A 19154-nucleotide genomic window follows, 5' to 3' on the forward strand; every position below is an offset into this window, starting at 1 on the left:
TTTTTGAATGAAACAAGTATAAAGCAACTACAAAATAAATCCTAGATGTGATGTAGCTTGTAATTTTTAACTTTTATTCTTTATTTTTGCATTTTCTACATGAATTATGTTTGAGGAGTTGTATGTCATCTATGTTTTTAATTTTTGTGCTAGATTTTAATTAAAAATGAATAGGACATATACATTTATCCTAGAAGATTAGAGGTCTTGTTGCCTTGCTGATCCTAATCTTTTTCTTCCTGTGAGATGAGACTATGAATTACATTTCCTTAGTAGAGGGTACACATTAATTACTCTATAAGTTTGTAGTATAATAGATCATTGTTCAAAATATTATACGTACAAATTCTTTTGTGAGATCTCATAGGATGCCATAGAAGCCAATGGACACAACTTGGTCATTCCTTCTACTTAGAATGAACACACAAAAGGGTTTTACTCTTTTTTTATAAGTAATTACGTATCATCATATATATTATTATGCAAATAACTAACATCATACTAATAATTGATTGACCTTTTTAATAGAATAAAGATTACGATCACCTGCCAAAGATTTGCAAAATAGAAGCTAAAACACACAAGCGAGGCTACACTTCTAAGCAATGCTCATATGAAGCTTGTCAAAATGAGTGCTTTTGAAATGCTATCACTCTACAACATAATTTCTCAAAAGAACTATATGGATAGCCACATTTAACCCGACAAATGTAAAATGGAAGCATTCGATGCAAGCCTCTTTAGACTTTTCGTATGAATATTTGGGTAAAGCGAGCAAGCAAAAATGAGTATTTTTGCCATTTACAACTCCTCAATTGAAGCTACTATTTGGGAGTTACAGGTACTTTATTTATTGGGCCCTGAGATAATTTTGCCAAATCGAAGAGTGAAATATTTTATACGTGATTTGTGTAAAAATTTTGAACCTCCAAAAGGTAGCTTTCCTCGCGGGGCCCCTCATAAAAATAAACTCCCAAAGGCCAGCTTAAATTGAGCTATAAAAAGCAAAAAGTCCCAACTTTTGCATGCTCTATTTAGTTATGAATTATATAAGGCCCCACTTCTTCCAAAAGCACCATTCGAATTTCGCATTCTATAGAAAGGCTAATCGTTCTGTGGTACAAATTCCCTTCCTCACAAAACAACATGATTAGAAACTGGGAAACACCCAGTTTTAACTTCACCCAACACCAAACTAGAATTATATACCATCTCCTTCAAAGCAATCATTACCAAATTTTGGTCCTACATTTTGTATCACTTGGGAGGAAGGAGGAAGGGATCCTGACCCAAAGGAAAAATCTTGGCTCTCACGTCCGAAATAAAAAAGAGTCATATTCACGCTGAATGTTGCACGTACAGGTTCCGCAATGTCTATAACTCAGTGAAATGATTGCTCAAGTAAGAAACGATGCTAATTATACCTTGCAGACTGAGAGCCACAAACACACCCTAGTATTGATAAGCTGAAATACTTTCAGAAAATTTGAAAGTCACCTTTATAGAGACATCTTGGCAAGCCTCATCCGGTACAGTAAGATGCCTTCAGGGCTCTCTACAGATGCTTCTTATGTACAATTTGAAATGTTGTGTCTAAGGGGGAAGTACCAAGTGTCTGTCTGCTGAAAACTGCAGTGTAGGCTGATATGTAATGACAAAAATTTAGCAAATTCAGTAGTTTGTTGACAAAATAAGTGCATGAACCAGGTACGCCATGCTAACCCAGTCCTACCTTTCATATCTAAGCTTACCTCTCTAGGGAGGCATAAATGATACAGGCAAACAGATGTCACTCAATGATCATGTCATTCCTGCAGAACAGCTGGTCAAACATGAACAAGACCGAACAGGTCTTGTAGCTTTAAAATGATCATTGCATGCTTAGAAGGTTGATAATCACGTAAAGGAATCTTTCAGTGTAAGAAATCCATAATCGAGACAATCGCCTATGCACATGCTCGTGGCATTTACTGGTATTCAGTGTCCTAAAACCAAGTGGAAGTTAAATTGAGTCCTCTGCATTCAGAACCTGATGTTTTGCAACTTCTAATGCCTTCAGGATCTCTTGTACTCTATCTAACCCTGATTCTATTGGCATTTGACACCTTGGTCCACCATGCTCACACTCAGCATTAAACACATGATTAGTCAAAGCAGTTCTACATGGTGTCAACCCATATTGATGTTGCTTTGTTTCTGCATACTGCAAGTACCTCTTTGGTTGGTCATGCTGCATCAAATGCATCTCTTCTTCTTCATATGTTCTGTTTACAAGCTGCCTCGGGATAAACTCGCTTGGATGCAACTGCTGAGATGTTTCAAGATAATCGATCTTTCCATGAAGTGGAAGGGCATACCTCGTGCCAGAAAAAAACTTGGGTAAGCAACCATCCCTTGTATTTGACATGTTAGTCCTATTAACAAAACCAGAACTTGACTGGGATTCAGACTGCACATGATCTCTCATAAAGGAAACTCTTCTTGGAGGATTTAGCAGCATAGGCAAACTGTTGCTTTTGCAAGCTGTTCCCTTGTGGTAGGCTTGATCATGGATGGATTTTGCAAAGGATTCTCTTGTGTGTCGTCTCTTATCAGCACCCAAATATGGCTTCTCCTGGTCTAAATATGGCCTGAAGTGGTAGGTGGAGACATTAGAGCCTTGATTTATCTGCCTCTCGTTATTTAATCTGCTGGGAGGGGTTCCCATGTGGGAGAGATCTCTTTCTGTGAGAAGTATGTCTTCCTGGAGGGTTGCATTTTGTCCTGACACTGTGTCTTTTACAATACCTCCCCTTGCTGCATGCCTCTCTGACCAACCTTGCTGATTCCACGATAACACAGGCAATGAATTTTTCATTTCCGAACTGTGAATGCCTGCAGAATACTTACTTTTCACCCTGTGCATATGTGGGCCATTCTCCCAGTGTGGTTGTTCCCCATATTGCTTGTATTTTACTGTGCCTGGTGTTGGTCCATCAATTGTTGAGTCAGACCATTGGAGGGATGGCCTGAGTTTAATCCTGCTATGCCAGTATTCTTCTTCCAATGGGACTTTGCTTGCATCTTTAGATCCCTGAACTGCTTCCCTGTGTAAGGCATGGTCACCACCCTCCACAGTGGATTTCAGAAGCATCTTCTCACTAGCCTGGTCCAATACTCGTCTTGAAGATGTCTCCTCACTGCTAACAGTTGTACATCCTTGAAGATCGTGGGTGTTGAGACTGCTAACTGGGTTCTCACTCTTTACCTCGTCATCACTCCAGTCGGTGAAACCCTTTCTGAGGTTGCACGTTCTGCTACACTCACCTGCTAGGATTGACCTTGCTACACCATGTGAGGTTAACCCATTCCAATGCCGTTTAAGCTGTCCTGTTTCATGAGCTTCAGGATCAGAGCTAGCTCGAGTACTATTGTTCAAAGTATTCTTCTTCTTGCTCCTGAGGGTTTGGAAGCCACTTTGATCCACATCATGCACCTAACAAAAGTCAAGTTAGATTTTACATATTAACAGTCAACTGTTTCAAGTCTTTGGTGAGAATGCACCCATGGATAGGTCAGACAACCAGAGATGCCATGAATCAAGAAGTTGGGAGGAAATACCTGATTCTGGGTACTGGAAGACATGTTCCTCAACACATTATCATATTCCTGATTCCACAAGTCTCCGATGGTTTCCCCTGGTGGACAATGATTTGGAGGATGCACCAAACCATCATGTTTCACGTTTTTCTTCCAGTCAAGGCTTCTTTGCTGTCCAAAATCATGAGGCCAATTGACTGCAAGATTATCTGTGCTCTGCCTGTTTTTGGGGAAAATCAGTTTGTCAATATTTTCTATCTAACTTTTACCCGTTCCATCATAGCATCAGCAGTTCCAATAATCGCATCAATTCTTGAGATGATTATCATTCCTAAAGTAGCCATGAAAGATCAACAAAATTCAATCTAACCTGAATGTGCCTTGAATCGGTTTCCTGGCTGAAGTTCTGTTGGGTAACTCTCTATTGGATAATGTTCCAATGTATTCACGGTCCATGTGGTGCCCAGCACTGTACTCCTGTTGTGACATTTGGTAGTGCTTTTTCCAAAGAGCTTCAGAATGGAAGTTTGGACAAAGGCATGTATTTTGTGTCCCGTCTTCATTCCCTTTTAAGACATCTGCACCACAGCCATAATAACAATCTTCATGTCCAACTGAAATTGCAGAGGTTTCTCCAGACAAGGGCTTTGAAATCATATGAATATCCTCCCTTGATCCGTCACTAATGATCTCTGGTTTGTCTGCATTAGAATTTATTCGCTCACTTTGACAATTCAATGAAATTCCTAGAGTTTCACCTTCTGCCCTTTTTCTTAATTGAACTTCAGAGTTCAGTTTCTGTTCAAGTTCTAGAACCTGATGCAAACAGCAACTGATGTCAATGAGATTTACACCTGCAATTTGATAAAAGTATATAATGTATGCATAATAAAACCAACCCTTCTAGCAAGCTGCTGGGCTCGTTGCTTCTCTGCCTTGTAATCTGCACGCTGTGCTTGGAGACGTGCCCACAGGAAATCTATAGTCATAGCTGAAGGGTCCTCACCTCTATCAAAAAGAGAGACATGTATGATGTTACTGTGTCTGTTAGCATCACACCAAAATTGCTTCTAGAGTCTCGTCAACGTGCTAGCTTCTACTCTTCAAGTCAGGGCCGCAATAGGACATTCTATTTTCCCAGAATATTACAGCAGGGTACATAGCAATCCCAAACAATTCTTGCATGCATTAGTAAATCGGTGTACGTGGTTTGGTCCCAATATAATGCCTCAGCATTTATTAGCACCCGTTGTTCGATGCATCAAACGGCTAAAAGATCAAATGAGTCAGCTACTTTTAAGCACGGTATCACGTCATCAAAGTAGCCATTCCAAAAACCAAAACCTTGCCAACTTATAGGTCAAAACTAGATGCCTGCATGTTTGTGTAGCTTCATTGTTCAAAGGACACGTTGCAACAATTTGCTTGACCGCCAAATAAGGCACTATATCTATATGTCGTATCAAGATTGGAGTGTGTAGATCCTCACCCTTGTATAATTGCAGACGAGCTTATGCTATGCTCCAGCGTCTTCAGGTAGTCGCGGGCTTTTCGATCAATGGCCTCAACAAATGTGCTGCCCGTTGAGCTGTTTGCACTAGCGGGCCAGGGAATTTCATGTCTTTCTGAAGCTTGAACTGCTTCTTTCACAACAGCGCCATTGAATTTGTCATCGTAATTAGGGCACATTTCTGATGTTGCGATAGTCAGCACCTGGAGAAAAAATTCTAATATTCATCATGCCCTGTCACAGCACGAACGTGCATACATTAGCCCTTTGCAGCTAAGTAGCGTGTTGTTTCGCTAGGTGTGCCTGCACATGGTTAAGACCGTTGCAGTTTTAATAAAATTCTTAAAAACTGTACAATTCACAGATTGCTGTGCTCTGTAGAGCAAGCATGTGGCAGTGTTGAGGTGTGGTGAGCGAGCAAGAGGAAGAGATGACAGCCACCTTCGTGACCATAAAACTCGATTAATAATTTCCAAGCTCAATATGTAGATGTGACCAATCTCGAATTATGTGAACCTTTATGATGCCTCAACCAGGCAAAAGGACAATGAGATCGTAAACAATGCATGACAGAAAAAAAATTCCCCTTGACCAGGCAGTGACATCAAACCTCGCAATAACGATCGACCCCTAAATCTGTTGTGTGAATCGCAAAACAATTACTGCTGAGCGAGCTATGTACTAAAGAACAAATGCAGTCTTTCTGGAAAGATTCAAGGTTTAACTCGCCTTCCCAGACAGTGGCTTCGATCACAGATTAGCGTTTCCAGCAAAGGACATATAAAGGCTCGGGTATGCGACAGGGAGGCACGCAAATGGAGCTGGAATATTCGCACGACACAGAGAGAGAGAGAGAGAGAGAGAGAGAGAGAGAGAGAGAGAGAGCGCACGTGGTTGATAGCACAAGAAGAATCTCTGATACAACAGGAACATAATTGAGGGAGTTGGAAGGGATTGAGGAAAGAGGTTCGTGGGATGGAGGAGGCGGCAGCGGCAGTGCTGATAAGGAGGTAGGCGAGCGACGATAGATTTTTTTTGGGGAACATAGACTCGGTCCTGACTCCCCTTGACCAAGCCGCTATTGGGCATCGAGCACCACCAGCCCGGTCAAGTTGGCATCTGCAGCGGGCCGCTCTCTAGAATTGCATCCCAGCTTCGAAGGAATGCAACAAATTAACAACACCCGTACGCCTCGTCGTTGTAAATAGGTGCCCCATAACTGTACCCCCGCCCCCCCCCCCCCCCCCCCCGTTCTTCCAAGATTTTTGCCTCTCCATCCACCCACTTTTCACACCACGCAACTGAACACGCTTTAGTTGTATAGCAGTTCATGCTAACACTTGGCTTTAACATAAACATTTGATTCCTTTTATTATCCTAAACACAAGGTTTGTTGCATGATCCTTAGGCCCAAGTTGTTCCATTATAGTACCCACAAAGACTCTCGACTCATCAAAGTCATTCCACCTCTTACCTAGAATTTGAGGTCTTCCATCTCTATCCAAGAAATGAGAAACACTAAGTTCTCTAACCATGTCATTGGCCATTGATAAATCTACATGCTTGGAGTCCCTTTACATTCATATGTCTAAGGTGATGAAGTAATAATGTGCTTAGCCATTTCCACCACTTTTCTCTTAGCCCTTCAAACCAAGCAGTGACCTTCCAGGTTTATCTCATTCTCTCTGGCATTCTTGTTAGACCTTGGAGCGACTCCAACTATTGATGGCCTTCATTGGCCTCGTGGATCCAATGGGCATACATCTAATTGAATCTTCTTATTAATCATAAGTACAATCATAAAGCATGCATATCAATGCAATGCATAAAGGTAACTTAATAGCATGTCAACACTATGAAAAACCTAGACATATCGCCCTGATAATGCAAGGCCATTTACTCCCTTCTTGTCGCTACACACACACTCACTCACTCATACATACATACATACATACATACATACATGTAAGATAATTGTAGCCTCATTAGTATCAATACCATGGTAGGGCTATTTTGAGAGCTTCAGTAACTCAATCAAATATAAACAAATATAAAATTGCAAGCTTAAACCCATAAAGTTTGAGAAGAAGCATGAGACTTACTTTATAGTAAATAAAGATTGAAAAAATAGAAGAAGTAATTTCACAACCCCCATAAAGAGCACAAAAGAATATAATCGAAGCTATAAAAGAGAGAGCAAAAAATAAGTCATATGTTAGAGATAGGCTGAAGGGCACAGAGAGAGAGAGAGACGATTGGTACAAAACAGTAGCTCGGTGCCACACTTTGCATGGCCTATGTCATAAGATTCGAGATACACGCTCAACCTTCTTATATACTTAAAAGATATATGGTGAATATTATGCTGGCGCAGAGAGAGAACAGATGAGAGAAGAGAAAGATGTAGAGAGATAGAGAGAGATAGAGAGCATTAGGGCCTAAAACGCTTCAAAAAATGCACTTTTGGTAATTACGGGATTAAGGAAAGGGCCAAAGAGAGTTCGCCACGTGTGCAAGAATATGGTATTCTTGTCTCCTCTTTTTTAGAGATAGTGGAGTCCATTTTGTGATTCTCTCTTCTTTTTTAGCCAAAACCCCTAAAGTCTGACATGTTTTGGAGTCCCAAAGGCGTTATTTACTTACAAATCTGACAAAATACGTGACAGAGATGTGATGAAATTAATAATGAGTTTTTTGAAAGTCGGGAGATCTTTCAATATTGTTTTTGGCGCCCAATACATACTCATTTGGGTTCTTGGCGCTACTTTTTAGTTCATTCACCCCTCTTTGAGCTTCTTTCTTTGCGCTTTCATTCTTTTCATGGCTTCCTCCAGGCGCCCTTCTCGTTTAATACACTCTTGCACAATCTATAGCCAAGGAATAGATGGAAAATTTGAGCCCAAATCCTTTGCTGTAAACGATTGGGTTACCATGGTGCCATCTTGCAAGGGCTCTCATAAGGTGAAAAGAAGAAAACGAGAAGATATAAAACATCACTGGAAGGGGCGTATCATTGCCTTCAAAATTATGCCCGAAGGCTGGTTTGTCAAGGTGCAACATGTTTACATGGCCAAGGATATGCACTTGCCTCCAAACGAACGTGTTCCCCAACAAACACATTGTAAGTTATAAGTTGAATAACGTATATAATTCTTTTCCATTTATGCAAGTTCTAACAAACGGTTCGTCATTGTAGATATCTTTCTGTTAACAAGTATTGAATGGCAACCTGTGGAAAGCCTAAGTGGGACTTTCCATGCCATTCATAAGGTATTGGCAGACATTATTTATGCCGATCAAACTGTGTCTTTTTATAGTGAATGCAAGGTTTTTATATATTATGCACAGTATGTGGTTCCCTCTAAAGTGGATAGGTATGGGAATATCGAAGATTTGCCATTGCCAAGTCTTTCATCTCTAAACTGGGAGATTCCTGACAAGGTAATGATGCAAAGTTTCAAATTCAAAATATCTCAGGATATTAAAAAGTCCATGACAGCTGGAAGGATCTCAAGAAGAATACGTTTATCATGGTTTGTACCCCTCCATATCTTCCTGGCTTGCTTCAAAATAGCAAATTTACAAAGAACGAAGGTATCCTGGTGAAGTAGAAACTTTTCGGAAGAGGATTTGGACAACACTATAGGGACGCATTGGAAATCTAGAGAGTGCGACCATAAGGGTGATATCTTGAGGTGCAGTGCATGCCCTCAATCCTTGGCTTTGGCTTACAGTATCCCTCGCCAAACTCTTGCTTTGGGCTTTGATTACAGGAGATACAAACTAAGATTGGGTATTTGGGTTCCCTTGGATTCCGATACAGATTACACACCATATAAACTTGCGGTGCACATTTTGCCGCATGAAGAAGTAAAGAAGGTGAATGTTACTTCCAATTGGAGTCTGAAAGATGTGAGGGATACCTTGGAATTGCTAGACAATACATCCCCTAGATATAAGTTCAAAGTGAATGGTGTAACAATTGGTAAAAGAGCCAAGCGCTCTTTCTTTTGTACGAGTTTTTTGTCTCCCACAATTGTGAGTTTTGAGCCTTGAGAATGAAAACTTGGCAGGACTTAAGATATTTTTTAATGGGAACTCATAAGCTATCATGAAGCAAGTTGCATTTTGAATGTGTATAAATAAAATGTACATTACATTCGATTTACAAGTGAAAATTTTCATTACACAATGAGGTACAAAAATTGCATAAAAATGTACAAAGCCAAAATAATAAGGCTCGTGTATGCTTATGTTTGCTATTTTCATTATTTATCGATTTCTTCAAAGATATTTTTTCTCACAGGGCCTTTCTTTGATTGTTGAAAAAATTTCACCTTTACAGGTAGTCTCTTTTCTTGGGGCTTAAGAGGGGATGGATCAAATTTAAGAGGAGAGAGCATTGGCATTCCTTTTTTCTTAGACTCTGCAGCAATGGTCCCATTGCCTTTGCCCTTGCCCTTGCCTTTACCATTGCCATTGTCCTTACCCTTTCCCTTGCCCTTTCCCTTGCTTGTGCCCTTAGCCATTGAAGTTTTGGGAGGAAGAGGGGAGTCAGGATCATATGGTGTGATTGCCTTGTCCAAAATCAGCTCGATGCATCTCTCCCTTATCCACCAAACATATGATTCAGGATAGTCTCTACACTGTAAGAATAAATGTTATAAGTTAGTGAAAAGAAATCATGATAAGGGTTACACAAACATCAAATGAAATTAACTTACATTCACTCCTTCTATTTGTAACAACTTTGAATCCACTGTTCTGCAAATGTTTGAGATAACTCTCCATCCACAAGAATGCGCATCGCTTTGCAATGGAACTTCTTGTAGAAGAAAAGTATAAGGCCTTTGAGGATCAGCAAGATCCTCGTATGTTGTATCCAAAAATGTAGAAACGAGTCTACCAGCACTGTAAAAGGAAGCTTTGTAAGTTCAAAATATTCTTTATAAATAAAATCAAAGTAAGTAATTTTCTTTCAACATACATTCGTGCTTGACCATGAACACCGCTGAGAGAATTCATAAAGATAACTTCCCTTGAAAGACAATTAATGTAGATGAGACTCCAATGCCCTCTGCAAATTCATAAAAGAGGTGAGTAGAAGGGTGAAAGCAAATGAATATAAATTTTCCTCTACAGAAAAAGAAAAATACCTTTCTACATAAGGGAAAAAGATGTGTTAATTTGTCACACTATCGAAGCTACGAAAAAACGATGAAATATTAGAACCAGATTTTGCAAAAAGTTCCACAGAGAGAAGTGGATCAACAATGTATATGGTTCTTCGGATACCGAGAGTGAGAGAGGAGACCAATGCCCTGCAGACAATAGCAAAAGCTATTCAATACAAATTTCATCCAAAATATACTTGAACCTATAAGACTTAACTTACGCAAAAAAAAAATATAAACCTTACCTTATGCAACAAAAAACCACGGAGTCAGATAGTTGGACATCCCTTTTTTCCAACATGGGCTTGTCCTCGGGAGATATACTAAGATATTCCTCCTCACGTTCCGCAGAAACATTCACAAGAATCTGCCCATACACATTGCCCATCCTCTCGCTGTTGACGGGAGCAAGTGATGCGGTTTTCCTCTTGTAAACATCGTCTTCAGTTTCAAACACCTCTTGATTTTTTTCACTCAAGAAAGCCTCCTGCTGGGCGGCACCCCTTGTAGAGTAAAGGTGAGTAACATCCTCAACATTTAGCTTTTTCTCTTTCCTGGACAATTTTGGGGGAATGTTAAGGATTTCAAGGGCTTTTTGATCATTGGAAGGCAAGGGCCTCAGCACTTTGTCAAACCTATACCTGACTCTGCTGATGATGCTGAAATCTTTATTCATAAGGGTGATCCTATGAGCATGGGCGGCAGCAATGTAAGCGTCGTTTATGAAATCAATAACAAAATCTTCTGCGGCCTCTTGCAGGGCAAGAATGGCTGAGAGTTACCACTTCTTATTTAGACCAGAGACAGTTGCCACTTGAGACAATCTATCAGAGATCTCTTTAACGACCCTTATAAAAGCAGCTTTTGGAATGACATGCTGTGTAGCTCTCTGGGATTTCCTGATCTCACTGAAACATCTCTGCATATAGAAGAACCTAGACTTCCTCTTTCTCTTTTGTGGCTTGGGAGGTTCAGTGGCTTCAGCAGATGTAGGCTCAGGTGCCATTGTAGGGAATGAATCTTTCACAAGGCAAGCCTCACCCTTTGCTTCCTCAACTTCAGGAGAAGAAACATTTATAGAAGATGTTAGGCTAACACCTAGTGTAGGGGGGATTTCTGTTGTAAAATGCTCTGGGGCCTGTGATGGACCAGCTTCAGGAAACTTGGAAGAGGGCTCCTCCTCAGATTCATCAAATTTTAACTTTCTTCTACCCCCACTGTCCTTCCCATCCAGATACACTCTTCTTGCAGTTTGCTTTGTCCTTGCCATCCAGAAAAGCAAAAATAACAACCAGAAGGACAATAACTGAAATAGTAAAAATCTGTAAACCCAACAGGCTAATTGGCGCGAAAAGGGACGAAATGAGCAATTTCGATACGGCGCGATATGAACAAAACGAGCAGAATAGAACAGCGACCTCGCTCCGTATTGGAGACCACAATGCCGATACGGTGCAATATGGAGGAAACCAAGACAACGTATGGACGCCCTCGCTCCGTATTGGCAATGACATAAGGGTGAGACCAAAATGCTGATACGGCGCGATATGGAGGAAACGAAGACAGCGTATGGACGCCCTCGCTTCGTATTGGCAATGACACAAGCGGAATGTTTATAGACCTACTCCGTATTGGTGAGACCAAACTGCTAATACGATGCGATATGGAGGAAATGAGAACAGCGTTTGGACGCCCTCACTTCGTATCCGCACACCTCGTTTTGACTAGCAAATAAAGGACTCAGCCGAAAGACCACCGATACAACGCGAGAGATAAGAAACGGAGAAGACGCAAGTCTTGTATCGCACCGTATCGGCAAGCAAGGCGGAAGAGCTCGAGAAATGAAAAGTGTACACGTAGGAAAAATAACCACTTATATACCCACGTCAATCATGACACGTGTTCGACGCTAATTGTGCCTGCCACGTGTCGGAGACCAACGGATACTGCCAGGTGGCATAATTCCGCGCCTACATAAGGGTGTGTCCCTTATCCGTACGGCTTTTTTCGGTTTTTTCAGGACCTCTGTTTGTTATCCTAATACGGCGCAAGAGCGACTGTTTGCCTTCTTCGCTTTCCTCTCTTCGTGTCGTTTTGGAGGTTCTGCAGAGTCTTCTTTCAGCTCTCCTCTCAAGCTCATTCTGCCCAAGCTCGTGTGACCACCGTTGTGGCTCTCTCGCTTCTTGCTGGAATCACCGATATGGCGCGAGGGGGCCTATCCGTCTGAATCGTTTCTCTCTTATCGCACCGTATCGGCAGAAGTTGTAAACATGTCTGAACCCATAGAATTCCTAGGATCCAAGGTTTCTCCAGGAACTGGTAAAAGAAGAAGGCTTTCAAAAGGCTCAAGGGCATTAACATGCGATGAGCCTGTGCATTCTTTTTCCTCTCCATCCTCTGCCACCAGTGTGAGAAGGCCAAGTACATCTCCAGGGAAGCGAACGTCGGTAGTGAGAGGTCAAGGAGTATCAGAGCTCACTGATATCACTCCATCAGAGAGGCTACTTGATTTTATGTTTCAGAATGGAATGGATCTCTCATTCTATGGAGTTGTGAAAAATGTGTTTAATCCTGATTGGGAACTTGACAAAATTCTAAAATCTTGTGAAAAATATATTGTGGAGGACTTTTTGGAGTTTGAAAATCTTGCAGGTCCTCCTGTTGAAGTTAGCACAATTGAATATGTCCATGTTCCCATTGGGTCAACAGGAAATGAAAAGTCAGTATTTACTAAAAAGTGCAGTGCCCACTCTCTGGAGAGGTTTTATTCAAGAGACATATTTTGCTGCACTCATTCCAAAAACTGCAAGATGATGAGAAAATCTGCTTCTTTTATTGTTTTCACCCTTGTCAAATACCCTGTGAAAGCTGAGGAGCAACAGTTGGAAGGAGCAAAGTCTGCCAGCTTTTGCATGTTAGATGATCTGGTAGATGAAAAGGAAACAGAGGAGGTTGTAGATACAGATTTTGAGGCTTCTATTGCTGAGAATTTGGATGTTGCTCACTTCAAAGCTGAGACTATCGTTGAGGAGAGCCAAGGAGATACAAAGCCTCAACCTGATGAGAGTTCTCACCATATTGTTCCTTCCCTACCATGTATACCTTTCAAGGACAAGGAGTACATTTTACTGTCAGATATTCAAAAACTTTTTAATCTCAGGGAAGATTATTGTCTTGCAATTATTGCAGAGGCTTCTGATGCTGCAAATGGGATAATTGACACAGAAAATGAATCAAAGGAAGAGATTCTGAAACTTGATAAAGAAACTCTAGATGATAAGTTTATTGATGCTGGTGAGGCCCTCTCTCTTTGTTTTGAAAAGGCCAAAGAAGCTGAGAAAGAGTTGAGTATTACTGATGAGGACTTCGATCGCATTCAAAGCGAACTCGGGATTTCCAATTTTGGAAGAGAGGAGTCTAAATATGTTAAAGAATTGACTAACACCAATGAGACAGCATCATCAATTAATTTATGGAATCCATTTAAATTGGAGTACGATGAAAATCAGGTGGTAAGATAATTTTGAATTTGCTTTTATTTGCAGTTGGAGATTGCTAATACAGATAACTTCTTGGGGCGTGGCAAAGGATCGAGAGCTGCTAGTAACACATTCAAAGACATTGCACTCGGCCACTACTTGGCTAGGATTGACCCTGATTCCTTTTTTGTACTTCATAGTAGTTTCTCAGAGGATGCAGCATGACCCATACTTTGTATTAAAGCTCTTACAAGGCTTCTAGGTTTCTCAGGATTACAATATAATGCCCACAAAGTAATGTTTTTGGAAAAGACTGCAGCAATTAGGATTTTTGGCTACGGTCCAGGTTACTCTGCTTCTAGAGTAGGATACTTTTTGGCGTTTTCATCCTACGCCTTAGCTGCAGACCGAACTGATGTAAAATCTATAGCTGGCTACAAGAGAAAAAAATTTCTATGTTATAGAGGAAAGATTCTTGAGGAGGAAGAGAATGTGAGAGTTTTGGAAAACTAGCTTTGTATATATTCTTTCTTATATATAAAAGTGCGATTGCTCATGTGTCATTGTCGTCTTTTATTTGCATTCTTTGAAGTTGTGGTCGAAAAAACCAGTTGAATAGCTCCTCCAAAGCATTGCTTTTTGTAACTCCTCCCCCATGCCTTGTGCTTCGAAAATAACTTGTGCGTGCTTGATAGTGGGATTTTTCGATGCCTTGGTTACTATAAGTTGCTAAGGGGCCATGCTCCTCCACAAAGAAAGGTCCATGAATATGAAGAATATGCTGCAATACAAAGTAACACAAATTTTATACCAATTGAAAAACCTATTAAAATAAGCCCATATTAAATAATTATTACTTTACCAGATAAAAAGTGATATCTTTTTCTCTCCATGCCTCTTTTATCGCCTGAACAAGCTTTGTGATTGATCTTTTGAACTCTTCCGCATATATATATGTTGTCTTATTTTGCCTGAGGAGTTTCAGAAAAACATCAAGGTGTATCCAGAACTCCATTCTAAGAAACGCAAGCCTCGGCGTGCTTGCAACATTTGTTGTGATCTCACATAGCTCTCTCCAACACTCCCAAGCCGCATTCACCTGCCTTCCTGAATGGTTTCCTAAGAATCGTCTAGCTTTTGAGCCTCCCATAGAGACATCGGCCAAGATATCTCTTGTTTTTCCTGAAAGTATTGGATCCTTTCTCAAGTGAAACTTGGCCCCCATGAAATCCCATTTTCGATAGCAATGCCTCGCATTTATCAATACACTCATCTGATAAAGATAATGGCTTAATGGAATATGCGTAGTCAAGATGCAACCTGAGAAGCTTATCGATTATTCTAATCTCTGCATGCAAAGTACAAACATGAACATTCTTAAGAGAGAAAGAATGGGATCCCAGATGTCTTCTATGTTTTTAAATTTACTCAAATCTATAGAGTCTCTATTTGGGGCTCTTCTTACTGGTCGCAAACTACTCCAATCTTTGGATCCAATACTTTCCATGCAATAAATGCAAGGATATTTTGCATTTGCACCATTACATATTCCAAGCATACATTTGATAGTTTTCAAATCAGCACTCATATGCCATTCCACATTAAATTTACCAACCCCATCAACTACCAACATTTCGCCTTCACTTTGAGACTTAATGATATTTGGAATACCTGTATGGTTGAACAACCATTTCAACGTTTGATGATTTTCAATTGGTACCTAGGCTGCACCAATCCACAAAATCTCCATCTCGGATTGGATCTTATGCAATGGAGCTTTGCCCTCGCCATTGCCATGGTCCAATGCCATGTTCATGAGGCAAATGCTAATTCTTTCCATCTTCTGTCCCTTTTGAATCTGTGCTTCATCCAACTTCAAGGCAAACTTTAGAACACCATAACTTTCTTCTATTGTGATTTTATACATGTGAACCATTGCAATTTGCACCTTTTTTAGATCAACCCATATATTGTTAAACACATTGTAATAAAAAATTGCCTGTTTTTTTTGTTTTTCATAGGACATAGACCTTTCGATGTGAATGTAATCTCCAAAAACATGTGGAATCTTGCGATTCATGGAAATTCTTGCAGTCGAAACTACAAGGGCTCGGGGCAATCCAAATATAGTTACCCTATTGTGTTTAAGATTTTTAAACCATAATCCAGAGATAGCACGGTAACCTTTTCGACTTATACCCACAATATCACATGTCTCTACGATTTCATTTGCTTTCACTGTGCCTTTTAAATCCTTCACTAACTCTCTCAGAGTTGGACCTCTCAAATCCACATTTTCTGGTGACTTAAGAATCCTCAAAATATCTTTCTTATTCATGGTTTCCTTCAAAAGTTTGATTCTTTCCTCATTCTCTCGGATATTTATACCTAGTATGTTAGAGACATATTTCTTTGTAAGATTTAGTCTCCTTTTCTTTGCTCTCTCACACAAGCTGGTTATATTTTTTAATGGTCTCTTCCTCTCTCTAAATCCTACTGGAGTTTCTCTCAAGCGTGTTAGCTTATCCTGCAATGAATTGTTAACATTTTTCAAAATATCAATCTGACTTGTCAACTCTAAAATATTTGTTTGTGTAGTTTCTAGTGCTTTTTTCATTTTGTGCACTTGAGCTATATATGTGTAAGATGCAGAGTATAACCTCATACAGTAGCCAAGCATTCCATTGTAACCTTCTCCAGCATATCTTATATAGTCATGGACATTCAAAAAAGGAGGTGGTTTACCTGTAGAAGGATCCCTGGGATAGATATTTCCATCCACCCACAAATCTATATGCTTCATTCCTTGTGTTCGCAACCTATTGGCTTCAATCTCATCTATCAATACTCGATGATGTATACTTCTCCAAGATGTGTAAGTCGGATCTAGCTGAATAGATAGCTTGTATTTACATGTGCTTGCGCCTGTGTTATTTGAAGTAGTATTGCTAGACATTCTAGCAAATGAACCGAGCAAGAATCTCACAGTGATAGGAAGCAAGTGCAACAAAAGGAATGGTAAAAGAGAATAGTGTGTAGAAAGAAAACGCGGGAGCAAACAAATGCGAAGTTCGTACGGAAATCTCGAAAATAAAAAATCTCTCGAGTTCCAAGACAATAAACGGCCGAAAAGGTGACCCCTGACCTGGATTAAAAGATGAGGGCAATTAATGGCCGACCTCTTCAATGAACCAAATATTCTCTCATTAATCACATCTGGACAACCAAATTTAGAGGTTTTATTCTTCCTAAACCTCAACTAATTAGCAACTTAATCACTTTCTTACAAGTGCCATTTTTGAAGCGTTTTTTGCCCTAATGGATTGACAACACACTAGGGACTGGAAGATGATATGCGTAGGGATCTCCTCTTGGAGCTTGATTTCAGCAGAGCTTCTGCAGCACTTGCACCTTCTCTCCTACACAATATGTGTAGGAATCTCCTCTTGGAGCTTCATTTCAGAAGAGCTCTTGTAGCACTTTATGAGACTAAAACCGCCTTCTCTCCTTCTCTTGCATACATGCAAAGTGATGCTTGCTTCACCTCCTCCACACCCAAGGAGAGCCTCCCTTTTATAAGCTCCGAGAGCTCCTCTTCTTGGAGAGAGACTTGAGTGCAAGATTGGAAAGGTTGATCTTCATGCAAGATGTGGCTATTCTAGGACCTACTCTACACCGCCAATTTTGGAATATCTCTCTATGCATTGTTCAAATAAACGCCCAACACAAAAGTTGTAGATCTTGTCGTTTCTTGAGCCATAGATAAGGAGAGTTCATTAGATTGCCTTGGGCCTCAATCTTAAGATTGACTTCCACACAAAAGCTTGTGTTATCTTAGACCTTAGAAAGAGAAATTCGCTTCTCTCCTCACTTCCAAAGGATCATGTCTCTCGTCTTTCTTAGTGAGAGAATTACCTCTCTCGTCTTTCTTAGTTAAAGAATTACTTCTCTCCTTAATTCATTAACTTCTCTCCTTAATTCATTAAGAGAGAAAAGACCTTAAACCTTGACTTGTAAGGGAGAGGATGATCCCAAATGAATGCAATGCTCATTACACACAAGTAAACATTCCTAGGCATCCCTGGATACACACATAAATACATATACACAATGCTAATGCACTTCCTCTTCTGAGAACTCAATCCATCTTCATTTATGTGTAACTCCCCGGTTCTTGTGTACACTCTTACAATTGGCAGACACTTCCTTCCCCCTTCATAACTTGTATTGCTTGTACCAGATATCCCCGTCACAGTGCTCTGATTACCCCATTAAATGATGCACTAGGAATACTGGTCTCTAATGGTCTCATGGCCATGCTAGATCATCATCAACACCTAAAGAAAAGTGAGTCATTAATTTATTGACATAAATTTACTAAATAGTGAATATGTAATAAGCAATCAATTTAGTGACAGTTTAGGCATGAAGCATCTAGTATGAGTAGAGTCAATAAGGTTAATATGTGGGAAATTATAAAGCCTAGGCCCATTGCACGTTAGTTTGTATGACTACAAATAGTAGCATTGTCGAATTAAGTTAGTGAACTTTGATTGATCTTCCACATTGTATGCATGCCTAATACCAACAAGCCAATCAAGTCTTCATGATATAGGACAATTTTTTATTATTATATATTCTCTCTCTACTCATGTGAAACCATTGTTGCCCTTTTTGGGGGGAGAGGGAACTTGCACATCTTGATGAATCTAAATCAAGCCTTAGTATATGGGAAAGCTATACTACCTATTATTTTAATATTTCTTGAAGTTGCCACAAAACTTAACATTGTTGATAAGGCAAACATACACTTTTTTTGGGACCTTAAAATCTAGGAAACAAAATTTTACCCTTCAAGATCCACCTACTAAACATGCTTTCTTATAATTCTTATGCGAAGTTACGACACTCTCAATTTTTTGTGTGTGCGCGCGTGCGCGCGCATGTGCACGTACATGTGTGTGACTCTATGCCATCCATGCCTAGTTGTAGCCCTAATGCCTTCATGGCGAGATGGCTATCTAGTTGAGATCATGTCCAAATTTACCCAATTCACTATCTTCTTGTAGAATTAGAATTTAGAAATGGCTAGTTAAAGATGGCTTCTAGATAGTTTGATATGGTTGTCATATTCATAACTAAAAGAGGTTGACTTGATTAATGCGTACTCACAAGAGAATTCCACTTGAATGAGTGGATTTGAAATGGATTTTGATTCATATTGAAGAGCATTTTCATAATATCTACTTGCAATACAATTCCAATTAGATGACTGGATATGGAAGATAGATGTGAGAGATTTAAAGTAGAGGATAGCCTTTGTGATTGAGAGAGAGAGAGAGAGAGAGAGAGAGAGAGAGAGAGAGAGAGAGAGAGAGAGAGAGTGTGTGTGTGTGTGTGTTACTCCAGACA

General features: G+C 40.1%; 1 protein-coding gene across 6 annotated transcripts; it reads right to left on the reverse strand.

Moving 5' to 3' along the window:
* Positions 1–814: 814 nt before the first annotated feature.
* LOC148011601 (uncharacterized) lies at positions 815–6296 on the reverse strand. Of its 6 annotated transcripts, XM_087670478.1 has the most exons (8): positions 5980–6296; positions 5069–5292; positions 4479–4587; positions 4338–4395; positions 3950–4157; positions 3601–3799; positions 1498–3475; positions 815–1374 (listed from the first exon to the last, which is right to left on the reverse strand). In XM_087670478.1, exons 1-7 carry the CDS (start codon positions 6133–6135, stop codon positions 2003–2005), a joined length of 2427 nt encoding a protein of 808 aa, XP_087526604.1. In that variant the 5' UTR covers positions 6136–6296; the 3' UTR covers positions 815–1374; positions 1498–2002. The 6 variants fall into 6 exon arrangements, with proteins under 6 accessions (XP_087526604.1, XP_087526598.1, XP_087526602.1 ...); XM_087670472.1 differs by having other exon boundaries at positions 816–1374; positions 3950–4395; XM_087670476.1 differs by having other exon boundaries at positions 819–1374; positions 3950–4395; positions 5819–6122.
* Between the last annotated feature and the right edge of the window lie 12858 nt (positions 6297–19154).

Source organism: Lygodium microphyllum, chromosome 28 (assembly GCF_053477565.2).
Source record: "Lygodium microphyllum isolate KBCC chromosome 28, Lygodium_microphyllum_v1.1.10, whole genome shotgun sequence".
In the NCBI taxonomy this organism is placed as follows: Eukaryota; Viridiplantae; Streptophyta; class Polypodiopsida; order Schizaeales; family Lygodiaceae; genus Lygodium; species Lygodium microphyllum.